General features: G+C 40.6%; 1 protein-coding gene and 1 long non-coding RNA gene across 8 annotated transcripts in view; both read right to left on the bottom strand.

The window, feature by feature from the left end:
- Positions 1–3470: 3470 nt before the first annotated feature.
- On the bottom strand, positions 3471–6971 carry LOC311445978. The gene is made up of 3 exons (XR_014698698.1): positions 6848–6971; positions 5354–6497; positions 3471–3552 (listed from the first exon to the last, which is right to left on the bottom strand). It is a non-coding gene; the product is annotated as an uncharacterized lncRNA (long non-coding RNA).
- A 1301-nt stretch (positions 6972–8272) lies between these two features.
- DOK5 (docking protein 5) overlaps positions 8273–27653 on the bottom strand; it is a gene marked incomplete at its 5' end in the record, with an annotated part of 42981 nt that continues 23600 nt past the window's right edge. For 3 of the 7 annotated variants that reach the window (XM_084537590.1, XM_084537589.1, XM_084537591.1), the window contains 7 exons: positions 8273–8931; positions 10554–10674; positions 10904–10966; positions 16336–16471; positions 17779–17968; positions 18713–18853; positions 18933–19047. In XM_084537590.1, the coding sequence (XP_084393716.1) occupies positions 8864–8931; positions 10554–10674; positions 10904–10966; positions 16336–16471; positions 17779–17968; positions 18713–18853; positions 18933–19047 (834 nt within the window). In that variant the 3' untranslated portion in view covers positions 8273–8863. The remainder of the gene's footprint in view (positions 8932–10553; positions 10675–10903; positions 10967–16335; positions 16472–17778; positions 17969–18712; positions 18854–18932; positions 19048–27653) is intronic. The other 4 variants (XM_084537585.1, XM_084537586.1, XM_084537587.1 and 1 more) reach the window with 3 other exon arrangements.

Raw genomic sequence — 27653 nt, forward strand, 5'->3', positions numbered from 1 at the left:
TCTGCGACAAATGATGGCACTCTTCAACAGAGAGCACTGAGCAGTTAAAGAAATAAAACAAAAGCAATCAGAGAGCTTCAAATCTTCCAAAATAATTAAACTCTAATTAAGCATTCTGTTCTCGCTTTGATCCATAGATCATGCAATTTAAGCAATTTTCCACAAGGATTTGACAGTCACGTATGGCAAAGGAAAAGCAACTTTTGATTGATTGTTTCACTCTGTAAGCAAGTAAATTGAATAATACATGGGATAAACAAATACTATAAATAACAGCCCCCTCAGAACAAATCCAAACAGAATTTTTATTCTATATATCACCGCTTTAGGGCAATATATTGGCAAGGCAAGGGCCCTTGCCTTTATCGATCCTTATTGGCCAACTGTAAGAGGTCAGCAAAGGCCTGTTACAGAAATACTTCTTTTCTTACAAATATTTGTTACCTTTGCAGAGTAGAGACAAGGCTAGACCATGCTGGAGAATTGCCACAGCTTTTGGGAAGGAGGATGACTCAATGTCTCTTAAAATGATACATTCTGCATTTCTTTGGTCTGATACTGAAAAAAACCTTCTGTAAAACTTGTGAGTGTCTCAGGGAAGAAAGAAAATAGCAATAATGTGCAGTTAGCTCAGGTCAAAGCGTGTCACCCGACAGTATTTTTAGTAAAGCACACCTCTGCCTGGGTGGTACACCAAATCAGACTTCTTTTCCAGCTAAAAAAATGCTGCTTTGAGGGACCCACGTGTGGCTTTATGTGGGCGTCACTCCACCACAGCTACCCTTGCTCCTCCTCACTGCCTATGTCCTGGAGTGTGCCAGCGTCCCAGCACACTGAGCTTCTCTGGGACTATGCCAGTGCACTTAAAAGGCACATGGAACTCTGTCCTAGTCTTCATTTCAGAACTAATACAGGAAGAAAAAGACAAATTACTTGGTGGCACTGAGGGGACCCCAGAGCTCTCCAGCACCTCTAGCCATGATAGGCCCCTCTGGTTCCCTGTCTTTCACAGCTGGTAGAGGAGCTGTAAATCTCACTCTGCTGCCTTTTCCATTCCTGCACTGCAGAAATATATTTATGCGTTGCATTTATGCTAAATGTAGGTATACTTTAATTTTGCTAAATGTGCCAAAAATAGAGATCATACATCATTAACACTGTGTGGCTTTCAGATGATTTTTTACATGTTTATGGAGAAATAAATATTTATGCAACTATTTACTTCAGTTTTATGGACGATATATTCCAAAAGCACGCATCGCCTTCAGCACAAAAGGTTTTCTATATCATTTGGTCTGTAGATATTTTATCTCATTCTGTAAAATTAAGCACTCTGTTCAGTCAAACAGAAAGATACAATAAATAAAATTTGCAAGTGAATTTATCTTTGTCATCACTCTTCTGTTTTGTAATATCTTTTTATCCAGTGATCTCAAAACATGGGCAGTATCTTATAAGAAGCTATAATTTCACACAAACGTAATTGCATGCACTACATATAGACAGTCCATCCACCTCTGCAGTAGAGCATGCCAGATTTTTTAAGTTCACAACAGAATATAAAAGTATAGGACAGGAGGTTAGGGAAAGTCAACCTGGAAAAAATGAGAGAGAAGATTGAGGCAGTTTAAGGGGGATTTTAAGTGTGGCTAGGGTGCAATTCTCTTCCAAAAAAGTACCAAAAGTACCTTAATGAGCACAGGTAATTAGTCTCTTTTTTTATGCCTCCTCTAAAGTATAATTTGCCTGATAGGACCAGAGGTCCTCTTCACACTCCTTTATGGGGTCCTTCCTGTATTGTTTCTGAGCACGGCATGGCTGTTCCTACACGGTCATTTTGGGGACTCCTGCCCACAGACGTGCCATTCCCATTTTTACAATATGGAAGGGAAACCAAGCAGGACGCCCAGGTCATACTGGAAATAGAGCCTGAGCTGTAAACAAACCCATCAAGATAACGCTATTTTCCTCACCTGCGGTTATAAAAACCTTCACTTGCGCTGTAACCTGTACCTGAAACACAAGGGTAGGGTAAGTCACCCACATCCCCTGTTTTCTCTGCTCAGGCATGAGGAATTTGCTCAGAAATATGCTGTTCCTCTTGCAGTGAGGTGGATTTCAGCAAGCTTTAAAGATGTCCCACTGCAGCTGGGTGGCTATGACCTAGGTGGGGTGGGTGCAGCAGCACCCGGCCATGGAGGCTGCAGAAGGTGAGGAGCACAGACTGGAGGTCACACCTTGTGCTGCCCTCCAAAGGCACATCCACATTCAGATAGCGCATCTGACCTTGTGTGGGAAAAATAAATAAATAAATAAATAAATAAAATAAAATAATAAGATAGTACCAGAAAGCAGGAATAATTTAATAAGAAAACAAGCAAGCAAACCAACAGCCTTCCACCTCAGCCCCTTTAGTGAGATGCAGCAGGAGCTGAAAGCAGAGGGTTGGGGCTCATTTCCAGGCTCTGATTTCTTGAATTGACATAAGTGGCAGGAGAAATCCAAGCAAATTCAGTTGTTCATCAGCTTCGTCCACCCTCGGTTTCCCTGGGCAAAACCTGTCAGGAAAGGTTTCAGTCGTGCAGCCCAAACACCTGCCTCGGGCCAGCAGCAAAGTGCAAACCGCAATGCCCCTCAGCCCTGCTCACCTGCTGCACGAAGGGCACCAGCAATGCTTGTGAAAGCATTTTTAGTCACGCTTATTGCTTGTACAAAGAACTCAGAGCTCTCCCGCATGTTTCCATAAGGTTTAAGCTACAGAGAATATTATTTAGAACAATCCAAACATTTCACCTCGCTTCTACTGCTGCGCAAGCAACGCGTGCACAGGCTCGGTGGGGAAGAAACGCTGGAAGGTGGCACCAGAAGGACCACGAACGGACGAGGACGAGCTACGGGCTCGGGGGGAGGCAGCAGGAGGAGCCCCGCGGCCTCCCCGGCCTTTGCCGGGGCAAGGCTGGCACCCGGCGGCCGCGGCGGGCATCGCACCCTTTGGTGCTGCGCCGGGGTGCAGTTTTTTCCTCACATCTGGTAATTCCCCCTGGTCGTGTGTGGCTTAATTAACAGCCGAAATTAATCTCACCAGAGATTAAATTCTGTATTTCGTTTTATTTATTTATTTACTTACTTGCTTATTTATTTAATTACTTACTTACTTTATTTACTTACTTACTTACTTATTTATTTATTTTTAGCCAGCTTGATGCGTGATGAACTCCTTACACCTTTAATTTCTAGGGTTTCCAGGGTATTCAAAAGACAGACAGCAGGGAAAAATATTCACACACAAAACCAGCCATCCAAAAATAATGTCTCAGCAGTTAATTCCCTCTTACAGGCTTGTCAAGAAACAGAACAACACATAGGCTAAATACTGAAGAGAAAGCCACAACAGCAAACTTCCTGGCAAGTTTATTTGCTGGCATTTGTAAATCCACAGAGAAAGTGTAGTGCAATCAATACAGCTGAGGCCCGAGTTCTAATTAGAGCCTTCTGTTTGAAAACAGGTTTTCTTTAAACACTCCATGGCTAGGGGTAGTGATAGAATATTCCCTAAAAATAAGAAAATGGTTCATTAGTGTTCCTGGAAACAGAAGATCAATCTGCCCTTGTGAAAGTTAATGAATACGCAGAAATATCACATCACGACCCCTGATCTCAGCGCCTGAGGCACCACTGTTATTATGCACTATCCAGGATTGCTCAGCAACAGGACTCAGATACAACACTTATTGCATTAATTTCATCTGTGTGATTATTTAAATTAATGACATTCTGGCTGCGAGTCACAAACTTCAAGAGATGTTCATCTGCTTAAATATTAATTAATCATGCTTTTCTGCTGTAAGGTGTGATAAGGGTAAGCAGAATTAAATGCTAACAGTTTTAATAACAAATATCAGCAACAGCCCAAACACACACAAAAAAAAACAAAGCTGCTTCGCTCAGAGGAGTGCTGAAACAACTCACTTAAACCCCTACCCCCCCCCCCCCCATCCCCCATCCTTCCTCAAGGAATCAAAAAATGTATTGTTAAATCTTGGTCAAGAAAAAAAAGTATAAGATCTCCTACATAAAGAAAATGGAAAAAAATGCATTATGATGAAAATACCCACTTATTTTTTTATTATTTTTTAAAGCCCCAGGCCTCAGCACTATCCCCAGACACAACCAGCTTATCAAGCATGAAGCTGCCTGAAATGCAAAGACACAGTTCCAAAAATATGGCCTTGAGTAGCCAGAATGCTACTTGCTGTTGCTCCATGGGATGGCCAGAAACACTGGCAGAGCCAAGGAAATCACACAGTTTCTTCCCTTAATGAGGGGGCAGCAGCCAAAAGTGTCCCACCAGCACCCATCCTTCCCAGGTTGCCCTTCCTTGGCTGTGCAGGGCAGCCTGGGGCAGGCTGGAGGTGCCCCTCTGCACGGCCACAGCACATCTGCTTCCATCCAAAAAGTTCACACAAGGGACCAGCTGTTTGTTTCAACAGTGGCTTAAAGCAGGCTCTTGGGAATTCTGGACCATGCTACTGGACATCCCCTGGCTAGTCATTTCAAACAGTTTCAAAAACAACAATAAAAACAACAACAATAAACACATTCTAGGGCTTCTACTCCACGATTCAGAAAACTGAACGATACTGCAAAAAAGCTGGTATGATATCTGCATATCCAAAGTAATAGGAAAGCCAGCCATTTCCAGTTGCTGCATACAGATGAAGTTCAAGTACCTGTTCAAAAAGACTTTAGCAACCACAGTCTAGTGAAGTACCAAAGAGGGAAAAAAAAAAAAAAAAAGTATTGCCAATTCAAGAAAATATGATAACTAACTTAAGGGATCTCTACAATCCTTTTGAAGAGATCTTACCTTGCATTGGGCTTTCCTCCAAAGACAGAAACCAGCCTCAACCTTCTGTTAATATCTAAATAGTTGAGGAGCCCCCCAGCTAGAACTGTTGGGCAAGGATGCCATGGGGATGGGAACCACGGTGTACTATAAGGTGGCTGGGCCAGGCTGTTCATCTAGCTCAAAGGCCTCGATTGACACCATGTCCCTCTGTAACATGAAATGGAGAGGGCGTCATCCATCCCATTTCTGTAGCAGCACAGCAATGAGCAGTACTTCCCACTGCCCTCTATGCTATTTTAGATAACAGCATTTGCATTCTGTTACCTGTAATGTCTAAGAAAAAGCAATGCAATTTGAAGTCTTGACATGATGTGTTTTTTCATTTCCCCTAATGTACTTGATTCCAAGATTAGCCTTTTAAGATCATTACCCGCCAAGTTCTGCTGCAGCAGCCTGGGCTGTCTCCATCTACCACTGTGCTATTATCTGCTTGCTGGTTCTTACCTGCTCAGAAGACAGAGGAACTTTTCTTAGGATGGATTTGAAAAGTGGGGTAAGCAGCTCTACACTTGCTTTTCAGCTTCTGAAACATTTCTTTTAGTCCTGAAACATTTCTTCCTTCTCCACTATTATAACTTGAAGACCGGTCACTGGTCTTTTGTGGGATTAAAGGGATGGGAGAAGACGACACTCCTGCCTGGTCTTTGAAATTGCACAGCATTCCTTGGAGTTGTATGAATGGGACAGTTTATAGAGAGCCAAAAAGCTGCTCTCTAGGATGATTTTGCAGAACACTTTTGCACCTTTGAAACATTTATCTAGGAAGATCTGTGCACATTTGAGAAAGAACAGGGTTGAAGGATACAAAAGGGCATGCTGGAATTTGGTGGAGCAATTGAAGCTACTTTGCAAAATTAGGCAAAAGTTAGAGAAAAATCCAGAGCTTTCCATGCACTAATCCTTGAATCCATGGTAACTCTGAGGCCCACGGCTCTACAAACTGATTTGCAGCATATTTTCTGATGTATGTCTCTGAAGAGTGCAGCTTGGTTACCTGGAAGATTTCCACTCCAGTTCTGCATCCATCTTCACCAGGACACCAGGTACCACTGGCACCCACCGCACACATGATGGCACAAACGCAACTGCTGTAAAGCCTCAACAATTCCAAATACAGTGAAAACCTTTCCTGCACCAGAAAGCCAGTGATGATGGGAGTAGAAAACTGGCTTCCTTTCTTCAGCTAATGACCTTGCTAACTAAGCAAGGCAGTAATGATGCCAAGATTAACGTCAGTACAACAAATCAAAATGAATTTCTTGATATCGCATCATACACAAAGCAATCCAAAGCAAAGTTACTTCTAGGACTTCCCCCCCATCCTTCACCAACAGTTTCATTAGAAAGAATAATATCAGAGCTGGTTGATTTAATGATCCTTCATTTAAAGGGCAAAGTTAGTGTGTTTTTTTGTTGTTGTTTTCTTCACAATTTGACTGTTCACCAGTTGAAGTCTTAGTGTATCAATCACAGCATGAGTGAGAGGTGAATAAAAGCATTTACTGAACTGTCATATCCATGATAAAACAAAAGATGGTGAGATGGTGTTGCTGTCAGCTCTAAAGGGAATACATTAGCAGGAGCAAACCTGAAAAATAAAGACCTATTAGTCGTAATATGCCTTTCAGTCACTTCTTTATGTTAGCAGCTCAGCTTTGAAATAAAGTCAACATAATCCTTATTCACAAATTAAGCTTATCTTTGCACTAAGGTGTAAAGCAATAATTTATTTATTTATTTATTTATTTTTCTGTCTAGAAAGACATTTACCTTCACTACACTTATTGGTTTGCTTTTCTGAAAGGCTCCCTCACCTTCGGTTCTTTAATGACAACCCTTTTAGATGTAATAAACTCATCTATAATGAGTTTGTTAAACTGATTCACTGATATTAAGCCCATGCCAGTTAAAATTAAAAAAAAATAAACAAACACTTACTAGAGTGACTGCTTACATCAGGACACTGTAATAAACAGAAAAGCTGAATCGACTTGGAAACACTTGTTCCTTCATTATTCCCAGTGCACATGTAAGTTTAATAAAGAAAGCTAAAGATATTGTATAGCACACAGCAAAACCAAGAGCTGAACTATCCCCAAGTGTCAGCACTGTACCAGGGCTATTTGTAGCAGCTGAGCAGGTTAGCTCGGGACCAACCACCACACATGGCTCCAGCTGAGACCTTGCAAGGCTTAATAGAGCTGAAGAATTATTTCAGCTGTCTTGAAGGCTAAATGCTTTTACATTCCCTTATGATGTCTACATGTTCTGCAGCAACATAGTCTTGTTGCCTCATGTTCCATTTGCAGTCTGCTGTAACACTTCACTTCCTAAAGGGCTGCTGCCTTGGTTTTCTTTCTGTTATGTATTTGGGTAGTCAGTTTGCCTTGCACCTGTCCCTATGGAATTTCTCCAATTTGTCCAGATCATTTTGAATTCAGTCTGGATGTCCTTTTTCTCCAACATTGAAAGCATTTCTCTGAAACTAAGTCTACTTCATGTATGTCATGATCAACACCCCATACTCCCAGTCTGCTTCATATTCAGAATTATGAATATCTTCAGCCAAGCTTAAGATATTTGCTGTTTTCACTCAAACCATAAGACCTCTGTCATAGGAAAAAATCAGCTTGTCCTGAACCATTTCACTCTCTACAAATCTTCTTCAGTCACTGTGTTTTCTTCCAGGATATCAGCTGAAAGAATAACTGCAAACATTGTACATACCTAAAAAAACGCAACCATCATTAGAATTTTATCTCATTTTTTCATTTTAAAATATGCAGAGACCAAACTCCCCAGACAGGCAACCGAAATAAGACCTAGTCCTTAAGCTTATAAAGTGAGCAGAAATAACATGGTTAGAGATGATCAGCTCAACTTCAAACCTGACAAGGCATTCTTAACTCAAAAGCCTTTTAACAAAATGATTTAACTATGCTCAGCTGAATGCAGTATTTCACTTGTATTCAGGATAATCATAGCTTTCTATCTACAGCTGCTACATGTTTCTGACCATCTTGTACAGCATCCAGCAGTCAACTAAGCTATTTTTGAACATATTTTTCCTGTTAAACGAAGATGCCAGTGCCAATCTATAAAAGTAGTACCTAACATGGATGCTGTCACAAAACAGAAAAATGTTTTCTGCCACAAAGTGATTTGTGGCATTGTGAGATTGTTGAATCATTGCTCTATTTCACCAGCCCCAGCCCCCTCCCCCCAGTTGATAGTGTTGCCTCAGGTAGGAGGGGAACCCAAGGCAACCCACTGCCCCCCTTCATGCTCCCTCCTAGTGCCCCAGTGCCCACACAGTAGCCCTGTTCATGAGGTTGACAGTGACAAGAAGTGCTGTACTACAGATTAAGTCGGAATTATTTTTATTTTAAACATTTACAGAGATGGAAATAAATACAGGAAGTAGAAGATAAAGTGTGTGCTTTCAAAAGAAATCAATCAAGTTTCCATCAGGCTTCAAACAGGGAAAAAAAAATGTATCCAATAGCTGCTCAAAACTGGCCACTATTTCAAAGGTCAGGGGTTATGCTGAATGGTAATGTTAATAACTGAAGATAAGCATTACAACAGACAAGGATGACAGCTGACATCAGGGAACCAACAGCCGTAACAGACAAAATGGAACCACACCACAACAGGAGAGTCTCATATTTACAACATACTTATACAAAAAACATTTGGAAATATTTAGGGAGTGACTTCTCTGTCCAGCTGTAAGATACAAAAGAAACACTGGAGGGCCTGATGGTTGCATTCCCCTCCTCAGTATCTACAGAATCATTTTAACTTTTGACAAAGTTTGAAAAAAAAAAATTGTACTGCAAGAATTTTTCATCCAACTTGAACTTTTCATTGTTTCTATCCTTGCTTGTCATCAGTGTCATCCATCAGGGCAGTTTGTCAGAAGACAGAGTTTGTAAAGTTCTTCGCAGTCCTTTATCGATGGTCTGATCTGTAGGTCGGAAAAGTGTCCGTCCGATGAAGCTTCACTGGGCTAGAAACATCTTGTCCAAGTCAGATGCAAAAAACAGAACACTCAGTAAGGCAGAGGTATCGTACTCAGCACTTTATAAAGGACTATGTGAAGTACGGATTATGGTCTTTTAATTATACTTATCCCTGCTTTCCCTCCTGCAGAACCAGAAGTTGTACAATTTTTTATTTATTTATTTACTTATTTTAAGTTGACTGCATGTTGAATGAAAAGCATACTTTATTAACTTTTTTTTTCTTTTTTTTTTTTTTGGGGGGGGGGGGTACATCAGAAAAGGGAAAAAGAGCCAATTCAAAAATCATCAGTTCCAACTTAGGTAGAATAAAGTTTCTGCTTACAAAATTTCAGGTGCCTCTACCTTCCAGGGAGTAAAATGTTTCAAAAATTATGTAACTCGGTGTAAGAATTATTTTATGTTCAATATTTATTTCTCCAATAATTGAACCATTTCAAAATTTTGGCAACCTAATCTAATTAGAGATGTTAAGGCTACCATGTCACTGCTGAATGAGACAATGACTTCAGTGTCTTTCCTAATTACAATAAGGTCTGCATGGCTTCCTCTCCACACACCCCCCGAGGGCCAGGGTTTTTCAAAGACTTTTACCACATTCTCATGACTAGAATCCCCAAGGATCCCTTTTTAGTTTAACAAGCAAGCTATTTTTCTAAACACAAAACAAGTGGTTTGTACCCATACAATCTATTTATCTTGTGTCAACACAGTGCTGAATTATTGTATTAATAAAGAACTCTATAGTAAGGCACAGTAAGACCAATCCCCTGATTGTGTCAGAGTGCTGTAAGTAGTTTTCTTTTTGTGTGTCACAGGCTGCCACCAGCAGGTCATCTTCCCATGCCCTAATTTATTGAACAAATTTGAACAGGCATATAAGTGCTGCTTTTATTATTCATTCCTCCATCTGAAACGTGTGGGATGTTTGGCTTTTTATGTGCTGCCTGCCCCCTCTAGTGTTCAAAACAGGAAAAGGAAAAAAAAACATATGGTTGGCTTTTACTTTTCAGATTTTTTGAAAAATTAGAGGATAAGAATGTAATACGGCCACATACGGCAGGGATGACAAAGCCTGCCATTTTTAATCACAATTTCTGATATTTCATGTTCCAGAGGTTCTGACCTTTAGAGTCTCCAGCTTTATTTAAAAGACTAAATATCTAAGATTCATTATTCCTTGATAAACTCCTAATGTCTGAGGGGCTAACAAAAAAAGAAGCAAAAAAAAAATCCTCCAAAAGATTTCCACAGTGTGCTGCCTGTCCCACTTCTACTAAGTGTTCAGTCTGTTTCCTGCTGGCTTTTCCACATAACTGCCTGTGCGCCCCTCACTGGCCACCCTGTAACAGTAATGTCTCCTTGGTTATCCGAAAAAAAGGTCATAAAATTTGTCAAATCAAGGCTCCCTCCCCGACAGGAACTGAGATGAGCATGTCCTGATAATAACAAGTCATCCATCTCAAGGTTGGACTTGTGCTTCCCTCCATCTGCTAGACAGCAGTGGCAACTGGCTTCAACTGAGCACGAATGTTTCATGGGATGGAAAGCTGCTGAAACGCTTCAACAGTGTTTTTATCTGATCTGTGCCTTGACCCTGTCCAGTCCCAGCCCCTTACCTTGCAGGCCGTAGAGCTGGCCAGTGCTGTGCTGTCGCGTGATGTGCTGCCAGTAGGCACTGCGGGGCAAGGGCACCATGGTGCTGAGGGACACGGCTCGCTCGCTCATCTTCATCTGAAGCTGCAAAGCAGTAAACTGATGTGAAGGAGACAGTTGTGCTTATCACACATCCTCAGAGAAAAGGCACAACCACACCCTGTAAAGATTTCTAAGGATGTTGTCAACACAGCCTCTCCCTCCATCCATCAGCCCACCCTATACCAGCAGCAGTGACTAACCCGGGTTAGTCTCCACGGGCACACAGCACTCGGGTTAGGAGGCCACGCTATTATTGCGCACCAAAGCTCACCTTTGTGCTCCCCTGGTCCTGCGCTAGCACTGCTTCCCCTGAGGGGAGTTTTAACTCAAGCAGCTGAAACAGAAACGGGGAGTCAGTGGAAGATAGGAAAGTACTCCCCCTTCAGCAACAAAGCCATCGGAGGGTCTCCCAACTACTTCCCAACTTTCCAAAGCTAAGTACAACCTTAGCACACCTAGAACCTGATTAGACATATTTCGTGTGAATTCATTAACACACATATGCAAACTGACGAAAATGTTTGGATTTTATCATAAGCTTCACAGTACAGCTAAAATTCTCTTTCCAAAGCTCTAGCAAACATTAGTTCAAATATACCAAATCTGTACTTGCCTTTGTCTAATTTATAAAGATGCTTTTTACAAAAAGAGCAAGCTTTTTCATTTTAGTTTCACAAGACCTGAGGTGAAAGAATCTCTTACAAGAATTTCAGCATATTTTGGAGCAAAAACAAACAAGTGAACCAAGCACAGAGAGGAGGCAGATAAGAGACATCATTGAAGTGAGCCATTTTGAAGTTCTTCAGAGGTGCCAGCAACCCTCAACCTCCTCTCTGTATTGTGGATGCTGTGCCTGTGATATCAAGGTAAAATACATGAAAACAAAAGCAAACCCAGACCAACCCTTGCTCTTAAAACACCCACCTCCAAGTCAGTAGGATGCAAGTCCCTGCACAATGCAAGTTTCCACCTACGCCACACAGTGTATTTATCACAGCTCCTTCACTGAAGGCCCGGCACCGCCTGCCGGTGTCACCACACACAGCAGCACCACGGAAACAAACAACAACCTCCTACTGGAGCAGAACCAGCAGAGCATTGTGAGGCTGGCATTTCTTAATTGGAGATGCTTCTTGGGTGGTTCGACTTACTGGTGAGTTGAGCAACAAGCTAAGGCAGTTTGAGCAACATGTCTGCTCTCAGGAGAGGAGCAAAAAAACCAAAAGGATATCTTCAGAGGAAAAGGAGACGCAGCTAGGGAAAGAAGATAAAAGACACAGAAAAGGGCCAGAAGAGGTGCCCCTCCTGAACTCAGTCAGCATGGGAAAAAATTAAAAAACTTGCAGCTGGAGAAAAGATGCTATGTCCTGAATACACGGCACTTCATCAAAACACCTCGGACTGTGAGCTAAAGCAGCTTAAATGATGATTGATTTCATTCTCACAATTAACCTACTGTATCTCTGTGGCAACTGAAGAAGTAGGAATAGCTTGATAATGACCTGGCTTTATTCCTTGGAAACACCCACCACCGTAAGCTGGTCAAAACCTGCCAGAATTGATATGCTGGAACACGCACAAGCACTGGCTGCAAGCAGAGGACCAAATGAGACATGTAACTCCACATATCATTAATATAACAAATAATTTGTTAACTGGAGGGCACCTAATCCATAGTCTCTCACCCTCTTCCTCCCAGGGGATGGTGCTGAAATGGTATCAGGATCCCCAAAGCGGTTCAGATGCAACTCCTTCCACACATGTCAAGGATCAAATTATGCCAAGTCATGCTTAAACCAAAGGAGAAGCAAAGAGGCAAGAAGCAGTGAGGGCCAACACAAAGCCACCTCAGAGCTCTACTGGCTACGAACAATCCATGGAGAAAGGGGATGGAGAAGCTGCACACCCAAGCAGCAGCAACCAGAGCTGAAAACAGCCAGGGAACTGCGATGCCACCTCTTGGCACCTGAGTGAGAGATGTGCTGAGCTACACTAAGGCAGCTCACTGGGGCTGGGTCAGGTGCTGTTCGTTCCCACAAGTCCCACATAAGTCCCAGGGAGGGAAGAATAAGTATCTTCCTTTTGTGTCCTGCTTTAGCAAGCAGCAAAGCTAGCATGAGACACACACTTTTCTTTAAAAGAAAGGAAAAAAAAAAAAAAAAAGAATTAAAGAAAGAGAAAGAAAAAAGTTTTTTCTCTCAAGATGGAATACACAATTCTCAAAGACTTTGCAGGGCATGCTGTTTTTAAGCAATGTGCACTATGTAAACCTTCATCTTGGGACACCCACATGGAGAGTGTTGCTATGTTTTTGAGGTGATTTTCTTCCTAATGAAGTAAATTTATTAATACTATTAATACTCAACAGTAATTAAAATAAACAGCTTCAGAAATTAAAGGGCACTAACACATCGCTGTTGTTTTGAGTGGCTTTCTTTTACTGTTTTACGCTATTAGCCAGTATTCTTTCACTCCAGAAGTTAATGAGCACCTTTTCCACTCCTAATTATCAATCTCTCTGGAAATGGTCAGAGAGGATAGCAGGCCCTAGCCAAGACTGAAGCACTCGTACATCAGATGGATCTAGCACAAAGCGCACTCCTCGGTTCTAGAGAGGGGAAGAGTCAGCCAAAGCTGCCAGTAAACTGGCTGATAATATCTTTCTCTGAAGCGCTGAGCTTTAGCTGCCAAAACGGAGAGGTTCACTGTTATTACTTCTTAGCGAGATGTCAGGCTGTAATGTCTTTTTCTAAAGCAACCTAAACCGCGACCAGGCAGAGATGACAGCAGTCAAGTCACAGCACTACTCCTGTCAGTTTTCATGGCAACCAAATATTCATGACAATATGTCTACAATTTGAATAGATATTTTCATTTTATTGTCTGGCAGTGCAAAAGCGAAGGGAAAGGAACGGCTGGGCGAGGTGAGTTACCACTGACCAGAACGGCTTCTTGCATCGCTAAGCAGAGCCAGCTCTTTTTTGCCTTTAAAAGAGAAAAGGTAGATCTCTGAATTTGCTGAAAAGGAAAATAAATAACACCCACTTGTGAATGTGTGTCAGACTCCAGTCAGCATATGCTCAAACCTCACCAGAAAGCCACAGCACATGAATAGAAAGTGTCAGGCCAAGGCTCTCAGCTGAGGAACCCCTATCACATCAATTTTCCACGTGCGTTTCAGCAGCCAGAGTCTGTTATAGTCACAAACTGAACTATAAAGCAAGTGACTGCTAGGGAGGTGACAGACACATTATAGCCCACGCTCTCAACAGTACTTGGCAGCTTTATTTGCTCTATCAGCATGGGACATTCAACTCCCATTTCTTGCACAGGCTCCAGGAGCCCTCAGGTAGCTTAATACGATCTTCACCTCCATCTCAGATGATCACATCAGTGGTGGCAGAGGCCAGGATTTCAGCTTAAAACAGAAGATGCTCAGTGAAGACTTAATTTCTCACCACCAGTCTTCTACCTTTTACTTTTCTTTACCCTTTCAGTAAACAGTAGCTCAAGCTTCACTAATACAAAATTTCACACAGGGTTAATAATTCTTAGGGATAAAAACAATGTAAGACAGCTCAGACAGCTGAGCATGAAGTGCAAATATCTAAAATAAACTCCTTTTTGATGTTTTCAAACAATTAAAATACAGGGGAAATAAATCAATTTGAATGATGAAGATGACCTTTACAAAGTATTTTGTAAATTGCAAAAGTAGCTACCTGATTTGTACACTGATATAATGGTCCTCTGTCCAAAGCCATAAATCTGAGTATCCTTGAAACCCAAAGAAGGGACTAAGTCTTGCTGAGCATTTTGGAATCAGACACTTCTACGACAGACTTGGGAAACTCATGTTCAGGGGCATATGGACTCATCTGAAACAACTATATTCAGCTACTAAATTACAAGACTTTCAGTTCGACAGGAATATGTTCTTATTCCCCATTTAGTGCTCTAGTGTATATAAAACTAGATTTAGGGGGGTGGGGGTTGGACACAATATTCATGAAAAAGCTTTTTGAGGTTGTACAGCTGCTCTCTATTGAAACTATCCATCTGTTGACTGTATTGGCACTTGTATATCGGAAATTTTTACTGCACAGCATCAGACACCACATATTAAAAGATGCTATTACACAAATGTAAAACCACCATATATGAAATTGCCCAAAAACCCATCCATTTCAGGAGGCTACAATTAATTAATTTCTCTCTTCTTTGGAACTGAAATTGTACTCTCAACAGGTTGTACTGCTGCTGGTGTGCTACAAATGTTTGCTAGCTAGGCTGACCTAGGCTAGGTTAATTTTAATCTGCTTAAATTAATTACTAACGAGTGTTCATCATCTACTTATCTGTCTCACATTAGATAATTTTAGATAGTCTTGAATAAAATTTGCCTTCTCTAACTGGAAGTAGAAAATTCTTTGTTTTAAACAGAAGTCAGAGATAGCAAAAATGGCGTTAGATGATACTTTACCAGGAAAGGGAAAAATAACAGCAATGCTGGCTGCAGATCACCTGCTAGCTTTAACATTTTTTACTGAAAAAAAAGCAATGTGTCAAGCTTCTTCCTAGTAAGCCTGGAAGGGTTGAAAAACTTACGAGTTCCACAAGTTGTAATGACATTTTCTGCTTTATCTCCACTGAGTCATCTGGTTAATACTGAGATAACTCATCATTACAACTTATCCCTGAAACCAAGATATTAGTAGAATTACTAAAAGGATTAGACATGGATGTGGTTTTGTTCATAAAAATGGAAAGACATAATTCTTATTGCAGATTACATAAATCTATTACTACTGCCTGGAATAGAGATGTTGTTTATGGCCAGGTTCTTGCACAGTTTTCCATTCTGGGCATTTTATACATTCCAGAAAGTCTAATCTTCAGGATACTAGTTTTACTGTCAGAGTCAACCTGTGAGCCCTGACATGCAGAGACCAATTGTGATACATCATTTACAAAAGATCCCTTTTGATTCTACAGGTTTCATGAGAAAACAAAGAAATGAAATGGTAATATCTGGAAACACATTAGGTACAAGTGCCATAAAACTGCCATTCTTCAATGGAATGTTTTTGGAGATCCCACACCATCTCAGTTCTCAGTCCATATGTTAGTTTGCATCTTACACTCCTACATCTCCTAGCAGTAATGAGTGTTATAAAATGAGTTTTAGACACAAAAACCATTTGCGGAAAACAGACATCCACTGAGGGATCAGACAAACACGTCTAGTCCTCCCCCACAGTTTAATCTGAACCATATGACTCTTTCCAAATCATCCTTCAAGTGTAGACATAATTAACAAATGAAAAACTGAGCATGAGCCATAACATTTTGCAAATAGATTGATGATAAATGTTTCCAAACAACAAACTCATGATGGTGATTAATTAAAAGAATATAGCGAGAATGCCGACTATGCTGACAGGAGCTTATCATCTCTGAACTAAGTCACACTTATTTACAGTTTTCCAAATGCAAAAATCATGGACTAAGTTCCCCTATTGTTCAGATTCTTGAAAAGCAATCCCAGTTATATATACTGGCCTAAACATAATAATCAAGAGAATTTATTAAGAACAATAGTCAGACTGCTTACTATCTGTGAATCAAAAGACAAAGTCACAGTGAAGAAACACCATTCACTGGTGCCCAGTGCAGAATAACAAACATGGTGAGCAGCCATACCATTGAATTTTTCACGCTTTGTAACAGGCGCTCATGTTGTTCTGCTATGGCCAGAGCAGCCGAGTGAACCTTCTGATAGATTGCTTCGCCATCTCGTGTCTGAAAGATGAATAGTCCTTCTCCTGTGTCACACATTCTGCCAAAGCAAGAACAGACGGGATCCAAATGTGAGATTTTCACTTGCTCACGGTGATCTCAACTTTACCTTGCTGCTCTAGAAGCGTTATTGCACAAGCGGTAGGAAAGCAAAAGGTTGTTAAAATATGGAACAAAGTTATCTATATGGGCTTTAACAGCCCTAGTCCAACCTCACTGTTTTAATCCATACTGGTATTACTCCTCTCAAACACAGACTCAGGTGAGTATCACTAATTTCTCAAAAGTGCTTAGCCTCTAGAGAGTTCATGCACAACACCCAGGTTTATAAATTTTAGACTAAAAGGTGGGATTAATTTGCCTTCTTTCCCTTTCAGACTTTTAATATTGCCTGTAATGAGTTTTGCAGTTTTGCCTTCCACTTGAGACCCTAGATACATTATCTTTAGCATCCCAATTGCATTGTCTTGCAATGACTAATGCATGATCAATGAATTAGAAACATCATATCCTTTTTCCTGAGAGAACAAAGTTCTGCAGCAATACAGAGTATAGGCATTTAAATGTCTTTTCTCTCTCCAGATAAGTTAATTGTAGGATGAGATTCTCTTTCACTATTACAATTCTTTAATTTGCTTACTTAAAATAATGCAACCATAACCCTTTGAAAGAATTTGGTAGTTTAGTTCAATGAACCGATGCTCCAACTTCAGCCACACAAAGACTTCAGCTCATTAAACATAAGCTGCAGGAAGCAACAGAAAACAGCATCTCTAGAACAAGGAACCGCATTCAAATTTCTTATAAACCCATTTGTCAATTAGATAGAAAACAGGAATCCCTTCTCCATTACTTTATTTTGCTTCTGGGAAACAACTTGGAAACACTAGTCTACCCTTCAAATGCTTATCTTTGCACAGAACTGCTTAAAACCTGTAATTCCGTGCCCAAAGGCCCATGTTGTACAAATTCTGGAATGATGTTCACCTTTTCTTCACAAACCTGTATATCCGATCCACTGTGTCTTATACAACTCTTGATTTAAGAACAAGCCTATACATAATATACAGTGCTGTCAGCCTCCACCTGGCATCCCCTGGGATAGCACAGCTCTCCCACCCCATCATCAGGCACCTTTGTTAAGCCATTTCTTCCATTCAAGGTGCAACCTGGATTTAAGAGCTATTTTTATTTGTTTCAAATATTAGTATTAAAACCTTTATTTTAACAGAAGGTACACAACCAGCCCTCTGTCTGAAGATAAGCTCCCACATCCTTTGACAGCCTTCAGAAGCTGTCCAGAGCACCACCAAGGAAAGGAACACACTACAGCAAACACACACCTACCTCCCTGCTTCAAACGTGAACCAAGATGGGTCCCGCCCGTAGCGTCGGAGGGCACTTAATGGCCAAGAGATGAGTTTTAGTCTGGGATTCTGGATGTCCCAAAGACAGATATTCTCAAATGTTATCTGCAAGGTACATTCCCCATGCACATCTAAATTAGGGGATGGCATCAAATACACATTGAATCTCTCTGGGAGAAAAACAAAAGGTTAGTCTAAAATCCCTGCCCATTAACTGTGCAAGTCATTAAAGGAATTTCCTACTTTCCACCTCTATTACAAGATTTTATTTCCACTTTGAACAATTAATTCAAAAACAAAGACTCAATTCCTTCCAATAACTCAATAAACTCTACATTTGGAGCAGTTAGAATGCTACACTTCAAGGGCATCAAACATTTGGTCATGCGTTGAGATACAAAAGAACTGCACCATCATGATCTTGATATTTGCAAACAATATAACTGTGTGCATGAATAAATATATTCCAAATGCTTTTGCGCATATAATTAGTTAATTTGCATAGGAAAGTGAAGTAGCCATGGGCTCAGCTTCTGCATGCAATTATTATTATTATTTATTATTCACTTTACAAAGTTGATAAATGGCCTCAGTCAGAGACTGAAAGTGTTGTACAGACATGATACAAGGAAACACAACAAAAAGACAGTCTCCATCTCCAAAATCAGCTAACTTGTTTCAGAAATAAAAGCGTTATTCCAAACTAATTCTAAAACCCTGAATTGCAGCACTTAATTACCATGCTCATTATCTCTGGCAGTAATAAATATATATATATATATAAACAGGAATAGTTAGGAAAAACAATTTTTGGTACCAATTTATTTTGAATGTTCACATGCACAATCCAAAAGACTTAAAAATAATGCAATTAAAGATTTAAAAGGTCAGTATTTTATATTTTATGTACCTACCACTCTGCTCCCTCTCCACTCCTGATGCCAGCAAGTCAGGCTCTCCAAGACTAATGTCATTAATCCGTGTTCCAAGACACTCCATCTGCAGCACCTTGCACCACTCATCTGCCTCAAGTTCTGTATAAATGCCCAGAAAATCTGTGTGTAGGTATAATACATTTATGATTTCACAACTAATGCTCTTACGTTTTCTTATGTGCATTGCCGTTTTACCCACCTGACTCACAAGCAAAGGTTTTGGAGGTGTCATCATTAAAATAAATCCCAACAGCATGTTTCTTTGTGCTTTTTGGCATTCGTGAAATATTCTTCACATTATTGAGCTCTGTGACCTGAAAATAAACACAATTTGGACATTTATGGGGACCTTAAAATATATATATCCATTATTGACTGGAGAAGCTGAAATAAAGAATTAAACCAAGTTGCATAGGATGGAGAAAGAGACAGAGCATGAACATGCCTACGATTGCTGTTAAAGAAATGTATCCTTGATATGAATCACCTCAGGCAATCAACTTGAAGACCCTGGATGCTAAAGTAGCCATATTCTTGAGTCCTTCCCTATCTGCAAGTAAGCTTCAGTGCAATCCAATCTAAAAAGAATTTAAGCCAAGAGGCAGGTAGAATCAAGTAAGACATGAGAAAGACCAATCAGTTGTAACAAAAGAAAAAAAGAGTTCAAGACAGAAATCTAACACATTCACCCATTTGGAGAAGCAAATCCAATTCCAGGACAGCTTTCATCATGGAGGTCAAAACTGGTGAAAAGCTGTTGTCTAAACTATTTTTGATGGGTAGGTTGATTATTTGTTAGAATGGTCCACTAAAAAATGTTGTAGTATTTAGAAAGCTTTTTATCTTCAAAGATTCACAAAATAAAGTCACAGAATTGTCAACACAGATTTCTGTTAATTGGTTGCCAAAAACTGATTGGAAAAATATCTTTCACTCCAACAAAAATGAACACACATATATATAGAGAGAGGGTATACAGCTTTAATGAATACCTACTATGGTTTCTTCACATTTCTCTAACGTTCAGTTTTCACGCTCACCCCCATAAATAACATTCCTAAGTTTGACTGAGGATAAATTCTTCTTTATTTCAATTCTTTATAATACGAAGGCTAATACTCCAACATGGAATCAGGAAGTTATATTTAAATATTCATTATTAGAAAATGTTTTTCTGATTCTTTTACATGTTAAGGACTGAAGAGAGTAGGAATTTAACAAAAACGTTCCCAAAGCTGTAACCTGCAACTTTAAAACTTCATTACTTTGGTCTCAGTAGTCCTGAGGTGGAAGATACAGGAACTGCAAAGAGATATCAGTGTTGTAGAGTCCAGCAAAAGAGACTGTTCCTCTAAAGGACCTTGGGTTAACCAACACACCCATTGCATCTCTCTGGCCCTTCATCCTAACGTCACTTTCTCCTTAGAGTCCATTTATTGCTTTTTCCTTTCAGCACAGGAGTACAGACAGTTAAAAATCACAGTTTGAAGAAAGACCTGAAAAGGTAATCTGTGTATGGAAGGGACGGCAGTCAGTAAGCAACCTATCCCCGAAATAAAAATAAGCAACACACCCATGTCCCCAAATTCACTCTGTGTGCAGTAGCAAAAGGAATAACAAATGAAAGAAACATTCTGTAGGGAACACACCAACCTTCTCCATAGCTGCCAAATTTAGAATTCAGGTTTTTCTAGCCTCCAGGCTCAAAATTTTGAGAAGTTCAAAATTTTGAGAAGTGTCAAAACTGAAAACTTCTTGATTGTACTTAATTTCGCATGAGAATTTTTTTTACTCTTCCAGGAAATCCTATGATGGAAGTACATTCTCCAGTGCTAACAAGACACTGACAAACTCATTGCTAAATATGACAAATCTGCCATAGCTTATTCCCATCATACTCAGGCACATGACAGGTCAAGCACAAATTGCCAGCTGCCAGGTTCAGCTCTCACATCCTTCTCATTTGCCAAGAAAATATGCAAATACAAGAGAAAAAAAAAATGTCTTTTTCATTGAGGACAGTAACTACTCTGACATTTATACTGAACACATTCACATTTTCTGCAAGTGGACACACTAATTAAATTGGTACCAGTGACAAAGTATGTATGAATATAAAAGTTAGCAAAAACAGAATTTGGCCACACATTTTGGTAACAAATCATTTAATTACCTTGGATTTGTCCTAATTGAAAGCTCATTTCTTAAAAATCAGTTGCCTAACACTCCTGCTGCTGGATATTGCAGTAATTGTCTCTAGTGTGATGAATCCTAAAGATGCAGCTGTGGGGCTCAGGGAGCTGAAGAAAGGTTTATACCAGAGGGGAAGCAGAAAACTGCTTCGCTTTGCAGTCTCAGGAAACAGAAGTCCTTTGGGCAGCTAGGAGGCTCAGAAGAACCAGCTGGTTTCCTACGGCCCATGGTACATCAGCTCCTGGGGCTATGCAGGGCATGTTGCCCCTCAGCCCCAGGCAGCCTGGCCAGGGAGGCAAAGCACACTGGGCTGCGTGGGATGTTGCTGGCTCTTGCACAGCACTGGGAAAGGACAAACAAACCAGCCAACCAGTATCACTAATGACCCTATCTTCAGCCTGAGTCATACACTTCTGGGCCAGATGACAGCAGCTCAAAATACTGCTGGGAACACGAGAAGGACAAGATTAGAGCCTTTGCTGTTAGTGGATACTAAAGGAGCGTCATTTCTGATCCCAGCTTCTTTTACTAGGGCTCCACCCCAGTCTCCAGCTCACACCTACATACCCAAAGATTCCTGGCCTTGCGCACCTTTGCTTATGTCTGTGTCATACCCATGTGCAATGCAACATCTCTGAACCCAACCACCAGGACTGAGATTTTCTCCTGCCAGTATCTCGTATACCTGCATCTGCCCTCTGGTCTATGGCTTCACATCAACAGCTGCTGGTCATTCCAATTTGGCCATTCCAATAAGATCTCAGCATATGGAGTAGAACAGAAGCCACAGCCATACCTAGCAACCAAAATTTTTCTTTTGCTTTAGTTCTCCCAGTCAAGAAAACCTTACCATATCACACAGCAGCTCCTCCTTCACCCCATAGCCCACAACAGCAGTCATTTCTCCTCTTCCTGTGTGAGGAAAGTCAATTTATGCTACAATCACTTCAGGGGACCACTAAGGAGTTATGCATAACTCAAGGTGAATAGAAGCACGAGGGCAGATGTCTTGACCAGAAGACAGTGTAATACCCAACTGGATTTTCCTTTAGAAATGACTAAATATAGAATTGTGAATATAATGGCCTCACTGTTTTGGAGCCGAGAATAGCCATATTTTTAGCCTTCTTATAAAATGCTCTGACAGGCTAGGTAGTTACAAATAAGTACTTTCCTACAGTAATCTCAAAGGCAGAGTAATATATTCCAATAGAGATTTTCCAAGACACAGCTCATGCTTGAAATCCCAAAGTTCATCCTTCTGAACACAAAAATTTATTTTCATTTGATTATGCCTTCTCCTACACTTGCTCTGTACTCCCTCTAACCACGCTGTGTTATGAGGCAGACAATGCAGATTACTGGAGACATTACTTATCTTACACATTGCCTTCACAGTATTCACAGAGGTCTATTTTGCTTTTCCGAGGTATCAACCAGCAGTTTATTCATCTTTCTAAGGGAAAACCGTCCCTGTGTCAACATGATGGCAGGGGATGGAAACAGAGAGCCCACGAGCGTGCTGCTGACTGTGGTGTCAGTGCAGGCCCAACTCAGACTGGGGTGCTTGTCCCTGGCCTGCAGAGTGCAAGTTTGGGGAAAGAAGAAAGGCCGCAGAGACACGACCGAAGCCATAGCCTGAAAAACAGCTAACTTATATATGGAATTTTTCAATGTTGTTACAAGGCTCTAACTCAAGACTCTTCCTCATCACTTTGTCCCTGCCTCCAAGTACTATGTGCTGGGATAGGTGAGGAGGCAAAGGAGACCAACCCAGTCTAAGTCCACACACTACAGACAGGTGTGGTAAGTTGGTGCCTCCAGGAATCACCTCATGTACTATGTGAACACAGAGTGACTGTACTGAAAAGCACTGCTGCCATGTACCACAAACACGTTCCTCCTGAGAGCTCTGGCTCACAGCCTAGTCAAATAAAATTGCAGGTGATTGCATCCCTTGAGTGATATCTTGAAGATGTACTGAAATCAATAGTGTTGTGTCATTAATTTCACTTATCATCAAATCATTTGTAACTCATGTTTTAGCCATGAACTGGGAGAAGGGGTATTTATATTTGGAGAACTGCTAGCTACAACAATTGGCAGCCTGGGGATTATTTTGTTCTGCACTGACTGCTTCAGAGCTCTTGCATAATGGCATTTCACACCATACAATCTGAAAGTCTTCACATACATCTGAAAACCTCCTGATTGCATTTGTTTCTGTAGAACTTTACGGGCTGAGACCAAAACATCTCACTCAAGCGTGAGGGACAGGCAGCCCTCAAGTCTGACCTCTGCCCAGCTCCAAATATCTACAGTGACATGCACATAGTTTTTGTCTCTTCTCGGGTGGTTTCAGACCAAGGTTTTCTGCAGTACGTGACTTAGTACACACAAAGAACAACAGATGGACCAAACCTGGATCTCTGGAAACCCTTCTGAAGGCTATGGCATAAGTGATAGCATCCAGACAAATTCAGTCATTCGGCTCATGGATGCTTTAGGTCCTGGATACAACCCTGCGGCACCTGATTTTTATGGCTGGCAAAAACAGTCAGTAAGCAGCTGCTCTCTCCTCCTTTTGGGGGCTGAGCTGCTGGAGTTGTCTTCACCTTTCAGAGGTACTCTGATATGGTAGCAGCCCCTTCTTGCAAGACCCATCTTCAGCCAAGAAGCTGTTCCTGCTGCCAAGACTCAACAGCGCACCTGTGCTCCTGAGGGAGAGCTTGTCTAAAGATCACTTGTTATTTGACCTGCTGTGTCACCCAGCAAGGTGCTGCAAAATGCCATCATTATCCCAGGTGCCTAAATAGCCTCCCTGTTGCTCACACTTATGCAACAGATGGTTCAAATTGTCTGGCACATATGCACCAAATTCACACTAAGTGGCAGGCTGCTAACATCCCCTCCGCTGAGCTTTTGGAAAGGAGTCAGAAACAGACACCAAACACCTGCAAGTATTCGAGGCTGAAGTTTTATTTTTTGCATTTTTGAAATAACTCTCCTCCTGCTAGGCTCTTGCAACAGAATGTTTTCATAGTTAAATACATTTGTTTTATTTGTCTGAGATTAATAACTAGAGTACCTTCCCTTACATACTTCCACCCTCCTCTTTACAGTCAGGACTCTTTTACATTAAGATGAAAATCCATATAACTGAAGTACATTTCATCAGATTAAAAACTAAAATACTTGTAGAGCTGTGTGGTAAGAGTCCTGAATCAGGCTCAGGGATTAATCATTAATTTCTCGGCCAACAGTACAAACAGACAGAGCTTCACCCTGACCAGATACACTCAAGTAAAAATTCTTCTGTTACCTTCAAAAACATGCCAAACACACAGTTGACTAAAAATGATCTTAGCAGCCCTGTGAATTCAAATGACTGTTTGAATTAGGACATAATTCTCAAATATGGGTAGCCTTTCAGAACAGAACACAAGGGATCATATTTATTGCCTACACAACTGCCACATTCAATGGTTTGCAAGTATCTCATGCTTTAATCTTAATTAAGGACTTTATGCTTCTGTCTCAGCTTGCTGGAAATTCACTCAGTAAGGGCTGCAGACAGAATGCTTCCTGGGACACCCCAAGGAATATTTACTGGTAAATGCCACAGCACTAATTCCAGCCCAGCCCTGTTTATGATGCAAGATTGGCCTGTGCACATCTAACTTACTACTTACACATAACATACTCAAATTTTATAGAGAGATTATGTATACATATAAAATCTATGGCCATGCCTGTATCTCCCTTTATTCAGTGGGGAAATCTCTAGTTTAGAAAAGCTGCTAATTTCCACTTGTTCAGGTACAGGATTGCACACACCCCACCATACCCCACTGTATTCCAATGCTGCCTTTTTGAAGAAATTGAAGCCAAAAATAACTCCCAGCTCTAGGGATTCAGTTTTTACCACCGCTCTCAGAAGCTGCTCCTTCACTCACCAGAGCAGAGGAGCTGTACACAATACCCACGGCTGCTGATGACCAGCTTTCTGTCCTCGTCATCCCCTCCAACACATACCTGCCCCCCAGACTTGTGCTGAGCCTTGCTGCATGGCATTACAGTGAAGATACCAAAACACCCTGACAAGTTGCTTTAATTTTTTTAAAGCCTCAAACCAGACATTTTGTTTGTAATAAGTGATAGTACTCATTAAAACAAATGTTTAACAGCCAGTTATAAGTAGAGTGGTCATACTTTAAACGTTTAATTTGCTACTGGTACAGTTTTGCATTAGAAAGCCTGGAAAACAATTACAAATTACACAATTCAATTTTCCAAATGGATTATTCCATAACTAGACAGAAAGACTGTTTAAATTGCTTCTGCTGTTTCAAGGCAAGATTAATACAATCGGATTAAAACTTAGACCCCCTCGAGGAATTAGTGTATTCCTGTCAGCAGTATGCAATTAGTTGGTTCTGTATTGGAATATTAAGGATTCTTCTGGCACATTTCAAAATCCAAACTCACTTGGAGAAAGAAGAATTTCTTCATATCCCCAATATTATTTTGCTAAAACATATGGTAATTTGTGGATGACTGTTTATATTTACCAAATGAAAACTAGAGTTACCTGAAAGGCAATTCTCTGCCCAGATTTTGTAGCCTGGATCCTAATTATTTTCATTCCCTTGTGGGTCCAACATGAATTAAGTGGGCAATTTGCTTTGTGTATGCAAATTTCCAGTTCACTTCCTAAGCTACAGATGACTGTTCTCAGATGACCTGTATTTTAATACGCTTTAACCTTTCCATGTTAAAAAAAAAAAAAAAAAAAAAAAAAAAAAAAAGAGAATGACATTAGAAAGTATAAAAAGGTCAATATTACACAAAAGGTATTATTTCTTTTGTTGCTTCAAAGTTCCCTGGACAATGACTTCGCCAACTAAGTAGAAGTATTGATACTTTAGATCGCATTTAATAAGAGAGACAGATATAGATGGGCTTAACTTATAATGACTGGAATGTTTTACATAAAAATAGATGCCTTTCATACATACATGATTTCTAAGGAAGCATATACCCTGACAAGCAAAAGTTAAAATAATTTAAGAGGTGAATGTCCAAACCAACTGGACCTAAAGTAATGAATGAATTTCCTTTGTTCCAAAATATACCTCTAAACCCAGGTAGCTAAATGTTATCAACCCTCTAGATGGGTAAGAGTCTTCAGACTACTGGTATGGCAACAGAATGATGACAGCAATGCAAAGAAAGTGAGTTGAGGGAGGCACCAGCCATAGGGCAGGGAGAAGAAATGGCATCACATCAGCAAGATGTGAGTGGCAAGGACATCAAAATTAAGCCTCCAGCACAGGGCTGCAGAGCAGGACATAGAAATCACTTGTCTAGATATGAACAACCTGGACCCCCTGGTATAACAGCAACACTGCTGAGCTTGTGACCCAGTCTTCAAATGGGTAAGGGAGAAATCTCGACTCAATGTTGACAAGATGATGTACATCCCAGCCTGTGCCTACTCCGAGTCAGTGACTGGTACTGCCATAGTGCCAGAGCAAATGCCCCAGACTCCTTCCACTAATAAATTGAAGTAACATTTGCACTTTAATTCATCACAGAAAAAAAGCAACGAAATGAAACAATTTAACACTTCAGTGAAAGAGGCAGGTGCTATTGAAATATTAGCTACATTCATCATTTTTCGTTTTCTACCCTTTACAGTCTGATGATGGATTAAACCCTTCCAGAGATTGATGGGGTGAGCAAGGGCTCCTCAGTTTTCTCAGATTTGATGCTGCTTTCAACAGCATTTGAGAACTACTTTAGAACCCAAGTAGGAAGCTAACAACTGTATTTCTGAAACATTGGTAATCTGTTAGTAAGGTTTTCCTCTTACACCATCATCTATTAGACTTAACTACATTCATCCTTAAATTCATTAGCAGCATCTTTTGACACAGCGACACTTGGTGTGTTAACAGGACTGCCTGGGCTCCTCATTTTTAGGATTAATTTTGTCAGAGATGCTGAGAAGCAGCCTTCTGTCCAAAAGTGACAGAATTAAAATAGTCACCAAAAGGCTCTGCACAACACCAAGCTATTAGAGCAGCTGCTCTTGCTGACCAGCTGTATATAAAGACAATAGCAGTGACTACTCTAGACCCCTGGATGATGTCATGAGCATCTAAGTCCCATTAATACGATACATCAGGAACAGGTGAGAAATAATGTTAATTGAAGACCGCCATATTAATTTTTGTTTGATTTTTAATCATTAAATATCGTTTTTACAAGACCTAGTTCAACTACAGTGTAACACGGAGTAGCAGTGACATGTTCTCCTCTTCCAACACCTCATATTTAAAACTGCTGGAAGTTGCATCATTCACCACCCTAAAAATTCCACACATTTACAAAGCTTTTTAAAAAGATAAAGTCATTTCAAGCCATGTGTACTCTTTGTAAGTTAACACATTTTAGCCAGAAAATACTAATACTCATTAGCTTCAAGTAAGGTTTGTTAAAAATAACCAGGACCTGTCAACTTTTATAGCTGATGACTCTAGAACTAGACATCCTCAGTTTCCATCACAGTAGAAAAAAAATGGGGACAATGCAGAGCCCCACTGACAAACAGCAACTCTGCAGAAGGACCAACCCACCACCCTGAGCAATCACACTTGAACAGCTCTGCTTGGTTAGCACCATGTCATTTACAGCCTGCCAAGAGCACTAAGTGTGGAGAGCA

Source organism: Aythya ferina (genome assembly GCF_964211825.1).
Source record: "Aythya ferina genome assembly, chromosome: 16".
NCBI lineage: Eukaryota > Metazoa > Chordata > Aves > Anseriformes > Anatidae > Aythya > Aythya ferina.